The sequence below is a fragment of the Microtus ochrogaster genome (genome assembly GCF_000317375.1).
Source record: "Microtus ochrogaster isolate Prairie Vole_2 chromosome 14 unlocalized genomic scaffold, MicOch1.0 chr14_random_1, whole genome shotgun sequence".
Taxonomy (NCBI): Eukaryota; Metazoa; Chordata; class Mammalia; order Rodentia; family Cricetidae; genus Microtus; species Microtus ochrogaster.
In genome coordinates this window covers 19,900,611-19,911,637 of record NW_004949096.1, presented here as the reverse complement: position 1 = coordinate 19,911,637, position 11,027 = coordinate 19,900,611, and the positions used below count along the sequence as shown (strand labels likewise).

Below are 11,027 nucleotides of genomic sequence, written 5' to 3'. Positions count from 1 at the left end.
CTAGCTCTGTAGACCAGGCTGGTCTCGAACTCACAGAGATCCGCCTGCCTCTGCCTCCCGAGTGCTGGGATTAAAGGCGTGCGCCACCACCGCCCGGCAGATGTCTCAGAGTGTTAAAGCAATTGAGTTGTCCTTTGTAAATAAAGTGTTTTGTTACATTCTCCCCCACCTCATCTGTAAGGAAAAATCGATGCAGGCAGATTTCAGTATTCACTGGAACGCCCTCCTGATACTATTCTAGATACTATTCTATGGTTTCTGTTCTTTTATTTCTCACACGTCTCCGTGTTCTTTACTGGTATTTCTAAATTCTCACACCTCTACCCTGGCAAGAGGTGTTTTTGTCGAGGCCGGTCCCCGACAGTGATGGCCTTGGCTTCAAGATCCTCCAGGGTGCTGGGGAATGAAGACCTAGACCGTCCTTGGGTGCCAGTGGGGAGGGCACAGGTCTGATAGCCACACGAATGCATGCACAGGAGAGTTGGGCGAGACCAGGAGCTAAGCTGTGACAGCTATGTCCCTTGACATTGGACCTTCAGCAGGGGAGTCAGGTCGCCCTTCTGAACCTGATTCCTGTTGTGTATTATTCTTTCAGGTGTGTGACTTTTGTTTACGCTGTATTTGTTTAACTCTGGGAAGCTATGTTGCTGTGCCCATCTTAAACGCCTGATGGTCCTAATAAAGAGATGAATGGCCAATTCTGAGATCAGGAGCAAGGGTAGGATGGGGCTGTCAGTGTGACAAGAGCAGATGCTGATCCCAGCTCCAAGGCCTTGCTGGACTCCTAGGTCAGTGCCAGGGTGTCCAGGCCACGTACAGGGACTTCCTATCGGCCTTCTCAACGCTTTTCCAGAAAAACAGTCCACTGCAAGGACCCTGTTCTCGGAGGACTGGTGTGCTAACTGATGGTCCGCAGCCTTGTTTGCACGCGGGAGCACTTTCTGACTGAGGAAGGAAAAGTGGGGCATTTTCATCTTTCTTTACTAAGGACATTGACCCTCAGACCTTCCCCAAGGCCACTCAGCCAGGACGTCTGTCGTACACAAAACCTCACCCATTTCTGTCCTTGCAGCCCAGTCCGTGTCTTGTTCGCATCCTCTCTCCCCATACATACAAGCTGGAAAGCTGGTCTGTAGGATGCCCTGAGCCACCCCTAGTGTGGCCTCTGCAGTGGCCTCGGTTTCCCCATCTGCTAACTTGGATAAATGACGCCTGCTCTCTGCACCCTGAAGATAAAGCTCTAAGACCCGGAGTGAGGAAGGGTCCCGCGCTCGGCGCAGGCTCGTTGTCGTGCCCCAGGCCCTGCTGCTCGGCGCCCCTCCCTCGTCCTCCGTCCTCCGCTCTCTCCTCCGCCTCCCCTGTTCCCCGCCCCTGCGGTTCTCGGCTTCAGCTTCTGCTGTCCTTCCCATCGCTCACGCCTCCCTGTGCCCGGGTAGCCACTCGCTGCCGCCCGAGACCCCGCCACCCCGCAGGCCGGGCCAAGCCTCAGCACAGGCGACCAGCGCGCGTCCCGGCGTCCTCGAGGAGCGGGATCGCCGGCTCCGACCGAAGCCGACCCAGGTGAGGGCAGCCCGGAGGAGACGGGGGCGTAGGCTTCTCTTCTACGCGAGGGAACGGGTCCCTTTTCCTGGAAAGGAGGATTTGGGCGCTATTTCATAAAAGAGGCTCAAGGGCTTTTACTCCAAAGGAAGGGGTGGAGGGCAGGTCTCACGGAAAAGGGGGACCCATTTCTGGGATATTTTTCCCCCACGAGAAAGGATTAATTGGCTACTTCTGTAAAAGCGGGGCTCACCTTCTTAAAAGGATGCAGGACTTTCAAGGAAGCTAGAAGGGAGGGGGTTCTGGCGGGGCTTGAGAGCGGGGTTAACTGGGACACCAGGAGCAAGGTGCTGGGGCTTGAAGATGCCCTCAGCCTGACATCGCTGCACCTTCCCCATTGGTTCCAGGACTCTGGGTTTACCCAGCTCTCTCTCTGTCCCAGTTTTTCTCTTTGAAGGTGACTATTTTGAGCTTTACCTGGACAGAGCTTTGTGCAGCCATTTCCTTCGCTGGAGCTCCAACACCCACCTGACACCTTCCCATCCCCCACTGACCTGCTGGGGAAAGGGGTTGTCAAAGGGAGGAATCCAGGGTCCAGGGACACGTGCAGTAGAGTATGAAAAAGGGGAAGACCCTTTGGCACTGATGGATCTCCCAGACTTGGCAGGAGGTGGGCAGGAGCTTCTAGAGCAGATTGCTAGGAAAGCCGCAGGGCGGGGGGGGGGGGGCACTCCCACCCTCCAGGAGACAAAATGACAGCGAGTCTTGCTTGCTTTTGTTTGCTTGCTTGCTTGCTAAGCTTCCTTCTTCACTCGAGATTCTAGCACTCATTCCTTGTCTCTTCTGGTTTTGCGAAAGGGGTCAGAGGCAGGAAATGCATCGGCTGGAGAGATGCCTTTGTGTAAGAAGGAAAGCTAGTAGAGAAAAGCACCGAATCTGAAATTTAAACCCTCTGTTTAAAGCTTAGTGTTCCGTGGATGACCTTGAGCCAAAACTTGTACCCCTTGCTTAAGCACCAGCTTTCTCATCCACAAGATGGGAGAGGGCTCATCTGTAATGTCTAAAATAGTTTGTAAAAAGGAATAGATTAGACACTTGGCAGGTGGAGGTCTCACCACGCCTCCCTTCCTCACCAGGTAACCCAGAGGACATCTCTGAGAATCAGAAAAGTACCCCCTGGGAGGAGGCAGTGTTCGGCTGTCCCCTGGACCTGGGGTCTTTCTTGTGAGAGTTAAAGGGCAGTGCATTTGCTCCAGCAGCTAGGGACGTGGAATGCAGCCTAGTTCCAGCCCTCAGCAGAGATGCAAGGCTACACACGCTCCCAGGGACTTCCCAGAAAAGCTCATGTCTCAGGCTGCCTCTAGGCTCCTTTCCCACTTGCCTCCACTTTGGAACCTTTGTGTGTTCAAGCTTCAAAACCTCTGCCCTACTTCAGAGCATGGTGGAACCCCACCAGCAGCAGACGCCAGGAACCGGGTAATGCCTCCACCAAGCATTTACTGAGACTAACACCTTAGGTCAAGAACTTGATCAGGGGGCCGGAGAGATGGCTCAGTGGTTAAGAGCATTGCCTGCTCTTCCAAAGGTCCTGAGTTCAATTCCCGGCGACCACATGGTGGCTCACAACCATCTGGAATGAGGTCTGGTGCCCTCTTCTGGCCTGCAGACATACACACAGACAGAATATTGTATACATGATAAATAAATAATAATAATAATTAAAAAAAAAAAAAGAACTTGATCAGGGCCGGGCAGTGGTGGCGCACACCTTTAATCCCAGCACTTGGGAGGCAGAGGCAGGCGGATCTCTGTGAGTTCGAGACCAGCCTGGTCTACAAGAGCTAGTTCCAGGACAGGCTCCAAAACCACAGAGAAACCCTGCCTCGAAAAAACAAAAAAAAACAAAAAAAAAAAGAACTTGATCAGGTCACTTTTCCCTGGGGTAGGAACAGAAGTGTCTGGACACCTGGGTAGGTCTGTCCCTATACAGACCTTGTTCACAATTGCTGTCTGGGTATGTTACCACAAGCTTGTGTGAGGTCCTCCATCATGCTGTTTATATGGATGAAGTCTTACTCAGAGTTAAAAAAATATTGCCTAAGGTGACTGGGGTGTGACTCAGTGTCAGAGCGCTGTGGGTCTGTCCACTCCATTCCACCAAATGAAGCTGATGACTTCACCATCCTGCCAAAACCCTGCCAGGACTTTATTTTGTTCTCCATTTCCTCAGCAGCCATGGTGCCCTCCTTCCCACAGGAACCAGCCTCCAAACATAAAGGCCCGGAGGGAGTTATAGCCCTTAAAGAGTAAACACAATTCTGACTATGGCTGTTCTGTTTGCATGTATGTTTGTGTACCATGTATGCCAGCTGCCAATGGAGGCCAAGAGAGGGCATCAGATCACAGGTGGCTGTGAGTTGCCATGTGGTGCTGGGAACGGTAGCTAACACTCTTAATTGCTCAGCCATCTCTCCAGTGCCTTGTTACTGTTACCTTGTTTCGTAGGGCCAGACCTTCTCAGTGCAGGAAGGACCCAAGGGAGTCCAGAGATCCGGTGGGACTCTGGAGTAGGTCAGAGGTCAGGAAGGGGTGAGAGAGCTGCTCTCGCCGATCATTCCCAGGTAAGAGTTAAAACGTTGCCATGGTGGAAACTGATACAAAGAGCCAGTGTTTATTGTGAAGCGTGGGCCAAGGAGAGGAGAAAAACCACAGGGGAAGCAGTGGAATGCAGGTGCTGGTTACAGGAAACTTAGGCCTCCCTAACACCCGGAGAAGGAGAGAGGACAGGGCTGAGGACCTCATTAACCAGAACAGGTCAACATGTCTGCGGCTTGTGCAGCAGGCCCTATTTGCAAAAGGATTCTCAAGCTTTAAAAAAAAAAAGAAAGAAAGAAAGAAAGAAAGAAAGAAAGAAAGAAAGAAAGAAAGAAAGAAAGAAAGAAAGAAAGTAAGTTTGGAGAAGGCCTGGCCTAATGCAGTGATTCTGAATATGTGAACTCTTGGTCAGCTAATCAGACTGCGAAAGATGCTAGTAGACTTGCAACAAGTATGGGTGCTATAATAAGCCCTCCAGCCGGCACTGAAGCACCTTAAGTGAGAAGTACTGGCCTAGTGAAGGGAAACAGCGCAAGTCATGGGTCAAGAGCAAGGCTAGGAAGAGAAATTACAGGTGGAGGCAGGCACTGTCCAACCCTTCTCCCCTGCCCGGGTCTTCTCTCCCCTCCCAGGTGCTATGCTGCTGCTCCTGCTGGGTTTGCTAAGCCCGGCGGCCTGCTGGGCACTGGGCCCGGCCAGCCCTGGCTCCCCAGAGCTGCGGTCAGCCTTCTCTGCAGCTCGCACCACCCCGCTGGAGGGCACGTCGGAAATGGCGGTGACCTTCGACAAGGTGTACGTGAACATCGGGGGCGACTTCGATGCGGCCACCGGGCGGTTCCGCTGCCGCGTGCCCGGCGCCTACTTCTTCTCCTTCACGGCCGGCAAGGCCCCGCACAAGAGCCTGTCGGTGATGCTGGTGCGCAACCGCGACGAGGTGCAGGCGCTGGCTTTCGACGAGCAGCGGCGGCCGGGCACGCGGCGCGCTGCCAGCCAGAGCGCCATGCTGCAGCTCGACTACGGCGACACGGTGTGGCTGCGGCTGCACGGCGCTCCGCAATACGCGCTGGGTGCTCCCGGCGCCACCTTCAGCGGCTACCTGGTGTACGCTGACGCCGACGCGCCTGCGCGCGGAGCTGCGCCCCCGGAGCCGCGCTCCGCCTTCTCGGCGGCGCGCACGCGCAGCCTGGTGGGCTCGGACGCTGGCCCCGGGCCGCACCACCGGCCGCTGGCCTTCGACACCGAGCTGGTCAACATAGGTGGCGACTTCGACGCGGCGGCCGGCGTGTTCCGCTGCCGCCTGCCCGGCGCCTATTTCTTCTCCTTCACGCTGGGCAAGCTGCCGCGCAAGACGCTGTCGGTGAAGCTGATGAAGAACCGCGACGAGGTGCAGGCCATGATTTACGACGACGGCGCCTCGAGGCGCCGCGAGATGCAGAGCCAGAGCGTGATGTTGCCGCTGAGGCGCGGCGACGCCGTCTGGCTGCTCAGCCACGACCATGATGGCTATGGCGCCTACAGCAACCACGGCAAGTACATCACCTTCTCAGGCTTTTTGGTGTACCCCGACCTCGCTGCCGCCGGCCCGCCGGCTCTCAAGCCCCCCGAGCTCTGAGCCTCAGCTTGGGGGAACCCAGGAAGGCCGTGGGGTGTGCATGCCGAGCCGGGACCGCAGCCCGAACGCCTCACCAGCCCGAGCATAACAACCTGCTCAATGCGCCTCTACTCTTCCAATAAAATGGGCCTGCCTCTGTCAGCCCTAGGGCCCTGCCCTGTGTCTTGACTGTGATGCCTTTGCCTCCTCTTCTCCCCGGGAAGGACAGAACAACCCAGACTAGGACAACCCATAAGGCCTAGATGGGGGTCAGGCTTTGTGAGAATGACCAGAGCTTGAAGCATATTCTCCTAAATTCAAGTAAGTCTCCCCTTCATATCTGTGTCAAGTGCATCCCTCCGTCTGACTTCTCACTGACAAATGACATTCTTCTTCAGGCCCAAATTCTGCCTCTCTGTAACAAGGAACATCCCACTACTCTGACCCACTAGGAACACAGGACTCAAGGAAACAGCATGTTCCTTCTTCCAGTAGGGCATGGGACTGAGATAAGGGCTGATACCTGCTTGCCCTGCCTCCTGCCCTCTCAAAACCGGTTGAATGATGTGGTCAAAACATGTGTTAGAGTAAGTTTTCATAGATACAAAAATGAGACGGGCTCTGGGAGGCCAGAACAGAGCTACACAGAATACACATACATACCCTACACTGCCTGAACCAGTCTCTCTGCGAGGGGCTTCTCCCAGCTTTATTCCTTACTCTAAGATGTTACATGTGAGGCTTGAGATGAAACAAAAGAAAACTTTTTTCTTTCCTCTTCACAGAGGAAATGTTCCCCTACCTTTTCCCTTTACTCCTTCTGTAAATTAGAGCCATCGAAGACCAATCTATGCTCCCAGTCCACATGGGGACTTTGCAGTCTCAGAGACCGTAGATTCTTGGTTAGCTTTGAAATGAGTGTAAGACTGGGTGACAAGCATTCCGTATTTCACAGCACTGCCAGGATAGGAGTTAGAGTATCTGACATGAATTTATTTAGGGGTTGCTTTGCTTTTAGCATGTATTAAACACACTTTCAATCCTGACCTCTGGACATACATACATGTAACCATTGTCTGCCAGTCTTGCCCTTTGCATTGTGCTTATGCCTAAACCCAGGCTTTAGCTGGGTCTATGAAGTAAAATAGAATAGGAATGAGCATGGGTAGTCAGCATCCAGGGGCCAAGCTAGGCCAGAGATCAGAATAGGAAGACACAGGAACCTGCTGGAGTCCCTGCCAAGGGTAGGGAAAGGGTAATAAGAAGAGGAAATGCCAAGTGAAAGGGGAAGGGTCAGGATCCCAATGAAGGGGGATGGCTCTGGGGACAGAAACCCTTGCACAGGTCCCAAAGTGTTTTCTGTGCCAGGAGGACAAAGACCTCCCTCTTCAGCCTCACTAGCTCCATGGAGCTGATAGACACATAATGGGCCTATAAGAAGCAGATGCTAAGGAAAAAATAACGACAGCCTGAATTTTGCAGGAAAATGGATGGAGTTAGAAAACATTATTTTGAGTGAGGTAACCCAGACACAGAAAGACAATTATCACATGTATTCACTCATAGGTGGTTTTTAAACATAAAGCAAAGAAAACCAGCCTACAAACCACAATCCCAGAGAACTTAGACGACAATGTGGACACTAAGAGAGACTTATATAGATCTAATCTACATGGGAAGTAGAAAGTATAAAAAGACAAGATCTGAGTAAATTGGGAGCATGAGGACCTTGGTGGGGGGAGGGTTGAAGGGGGAGGGGAGAGGCAGGGAGGGGAGCAGAGAAAAATGTAGAGCTCAATAACAATAAAAAAATGTATTAAAAAAAAAGAAGCAGATGCTAAGAGGAGCCCTTCCTGAAGATGCTGGAGTTGCTGTAACTATGGCTTAGCACCCTCCAAGTCACTGGGCACATGTTGCTGCGGGAGGAGCCTTTGTCGATGGCCTGGATGTGTGGATCCTGGTTTCTAATACTGGATGTACAGTTGTCCCATGATGTCCGGTTCCAGCCCCATCCCCAGAACTGCATGGGGAGCTATTTTAGGGGTGGGCTGACCTTAGGTGTCCGGTGTGGGAGCAAGAGTGGGCAAGGAGTTGGGAAGACCCATGCTGCTTGGACCCCACCACAGGCAGGTCTAACTTTAGTCCCCTTCCAAACCCTGGACCCTGCAACTCCATGATCCAGGCTAAGAAAAATGACCTCAAGCATCACTTCTGGCCCTCTGGCTCCTGCAGGCCACCTTCCATGACAATGCTGTCCATGGACAGTCCTGAGGCAGTAAAGGGGAACTGGATCCCTGCTGTCCATCACTCTGAACACCTGGCCTTACAGAAAAGTTTTGTTGCCCAGGAGGCATCTTTAACAAAAAAGTGTGTGGGTACCATCTCATGTCCCCTCCCCTATTCCAAATGCACATATATGCATGCTGGTGGTCACCCTCTGAGGCTTGAATCTCATCCCGGTGCATTCCATTCTGACTGCCATCTTGGCAAAAATTCAACATGACTACTATGGCTAGCACAACACCCTGGTAGAGTCGCAGAACAACAGTAAGCACTGAAACTGATCTCCATAGAGTTTCTACACCATCAGCCACTATAGCACTCCCCAGGCCCCACAGTTCCTCCTCTGCCATGTGAGGCTCAGAGCCACCCATCCTGATTCTGGACTAGTCACACAGCAGGAACTGTAATGTCCTAGCATGTCCTCTAACTCTGACCTCCCAGAAGCTTTGTGCTCCTTCATCCAACTTTCCACGACAGGACGCTACTTCATTCCTTTGTGTCAGTCTTCAGTGCTGTGTAAGGAAGGGCTGGCTATGGCCTCATTCACCTGGGGGTTAATTTCACCCCTTCAAGATGGGGACTCTTCAGTTTCGGCAGTAGCATCATATTCTTGCTCAAATGGATGGGCTGTTTAGTTAATAAGAGATCCAGCTTGACCCTACCAAGGGACGTATCTCAAGCAGTAATGTTACTATCTGTTCTCACACTGAAAACATCTTGCTAGAGGCCAGCTAGGACACTTAATCCAATCTGACACCCAGTCCAGCCCAGCCTCCAGGGCTCCTCAGCTGCCAAAAGCATCAGCTGCAAGTCCAGTTCTCCAGCTACATAGCAGACAGACACAGAGCCAACAAACCAGCATTCGAGTAGCTGGGGGAGGCAGCATTGTCTTAGGAAGCTGATGGGGGAAGAGTCTTCTGTTTTGTGTTGATTTCATTGGTTAATAGGACAGAAAATTAGGTAGGCGGAGTAGACAGAACAGAATGCTGGGAGAAAGATGCCGAGTCAGGCAGTTGCCAGGATTCTCCCACCCGACACAGACGCAGGTTAAGATCTTCCCTGGTGATTCCACTTCGTGGGCTACACAGATTATTAGAAATGGGTTAGATCAATATGTAAGAGCTAGTCAATAAGAGGCTGAGCCGGGCGATGGTGGCGCATGCCTTTAATCCCAGCACTCGGGAGGCAGAGGCAGGCGGATCTCTGTGAGTTCGAGACCAGCCTGGTCTACAGAGCTAGACAGGACAGGCTCCAAAGCCACAGAGAAACCCTGTCTCGAAAAAACAAAAAAACAAAAAAAAAAAAAATAAGAGGCTGGAACTAATGGGCCAGGCAGTATTTAAAAGAATTAAATTCCATGTAATTATTTCGGGTAAAGCTAGCCGTGCAGAGCTGGGCGGGAAAGCAGATAGATGAACCTGTGGCTCCCAAGTGCCTCTGATAACTCTACTGACAACTTTGTAGTACTAGTCCAGAAACTTGATAGATTCCTTTAGCTTAAGAGTAAATAGCTCTTACTCTTGGCTCATAGAACCCTATGGATGGCATAAAAGTAAACAGCTCTTCCATCTTACACCTGAAAGAATGGCCAAGATCAAAAACACTAATGACAACTTATGCTGGAGAGGATGTGGGGAAAAGGGAACACTTCTGCATTACTGGTGGGAATGCAAGCCTTCAGATGTCAGTGTAGCGATTTCTCAGAAAATTAGGAAACAACCTTCCTCAAGACCCAGTAATACCACTTTTGGGTATATATCTAAAGGATGCGCAATCGTGCCACAAGGACATGTGCTCAACTATGTTCATAGCAGCTTTGTTTGTCATAGCCAGAACCTGGAAACAACCTAAATGCCCCTGGATCAAAGAATGGATAAGGAAAATATGGTACATTTACAGAATGGAGTACTACACAGCAGAAAAAAATGACAGCTTGAATTTTGCAGAAAAATGGATGGAGCTAGTAAACATTTTGAGTGAGGTAACCCAGACACAGAAAGACAATTATCACATGTACTCACTCATAGGTGGTTTTTAAACATAAAGCAAAGAAAGCCAGCCTACAAACCACAATCCCAGAAAACTTAGACAACAATGCGGACACTAATAAGAGAGATTTACATGGATTAATCTGCCTGCATGGGAAATAGAAAGTAGAAAAGACAAGATCTCCAGAGTAAATTGGGAGCATGGGGACCTTGGGGGAGGTTTGAAGGGGGAGGGGAGAGGCAGGGAGGGGAGCAGAGAAAAATGTAGAGCTCAATAAAAACCAATTAAAAAAAGGGAAATAGCTCCTGCACTTGGCTCATAGAACCCTGTGGATGTTTGGATGGATGACAGTACATGGAGGTTCTGGCCCCACCCAGACCCCTGGATCTATCAGCTGCTCCCATACAGTCTGCTGAGATAAGGACTTTCTTCAGTAGTTTCAAGGCCCTCAGTTGTCACTAAAGACCATCACCTATTCTAAACCCTAAGGACTGTGAAAACTGAATTACAGCTCCAGAGGCCTACAGATCACAGTGTCTACTACTATAGCATACAGCTCCATTAAATAGACCAATTTGGAGGGAACACCTCCAACCCCTGCACCCCTCTCCTGAGTCAGTGCCATTTCTACCCATTAAAGATCATGAGGGAGGGCTGGAGAGATGGCTCACTGGTTAAGAGCACTGTCTGCTCTTACAAAGGTCCTGAGTTCAATTCCTGGCAACCACATGGTGGCTCACAACCATCAATGAGGTCTGGTGCCCTCTTCTGGCCTGCAGGCATACACATAGACAGAATATTGTATACATGATAAATAAATATTAAAAAAAAAAAAAAAGATCATGAGGAACTGGGGGAGTAGCTCAGCAGAAAGAGCATTTGCTGCCAAGTTGGATGACCTGAGTATAATTCCCAGAACTCAATGGTGGGAGAATCACTCCTGCCAATCATCCTCTGACCGTCAATGGTGGGAGAACCACTCCTGCCAATCATCCTCTGACCGTCAATGGTGGGAGAACCACTCCTGCCA

General features: G+C 51.2%; 3 protein-coding genes across 4 annotated transcripts in view; 2 read left to right on the top strand and 1 right to left on the bottom strand.

The window, feature by feature from the left end:
• Window positions 1-1,119: 1,119 nt before the first annotated feature.
• On the top strand, window positions 1,120-5,914 carry C1qtnf4 (C1q and TNF related 4). Of its 2 annotated transcripts, XM_005364194.3 has the most exons (3): window positions 1,120-1,560; window positions 4,045-4,160; window positions 4,767-5,914. In XM_005364194.3, the coding sequence occupies exon 3, from the start codon at window positions 4,772-4,774 to the stop codon at window positions 5,744-5,746; it is 975 nt and encodes a 324-aa protein (XP_005364251.1). In that variant the 5' UTR covers window positions 1,120-1,560; window positions 4,045-4,160; window positions 4,767-4,771; the 3' UTR covers window positions 5,747-5,914. The 2 variants fall into 2 exon arrangements, with proteins under 2 accessions (XP_005364251.1, XP_013208213.1); XM_013352759.2 differs by lacking the exon at window positions 4,045-4,160.
• Window positions 5,915-5,995: 81 nt separating this feature from the next.
• Window positions 5,996-11,027, top strand: part of Kbtbd4 (kelch repeat and BTB domain containing 4) — a 20,472-nt gene continuing 15,440 nt past the window's right edge. The window contains exon 1 of the mRNA XM_026787799.1: window positions 5,996-6,046. The gene's annotated coding sequence lies outside the window, so the exon portion shown is untranslated. The remainder of the gene's footprint in view (window positions 6,047-11,027) is intronic.
• Window positions 6,999-8,757, bottom strand: Fam180b (family with sequence similarity 180 member B). Its single transcript, XM_026787855.1, is given in 3 exon segments — window positions 6,999-7,109; window positions 7,111-7,172; window positions 7,528-8,757. Coding segments are annotated over 3 exon segments (363 nt in total). The 5' UTR covers window positions 7,738-8,757; the 3' UTR covers window positions 6,999-7,018.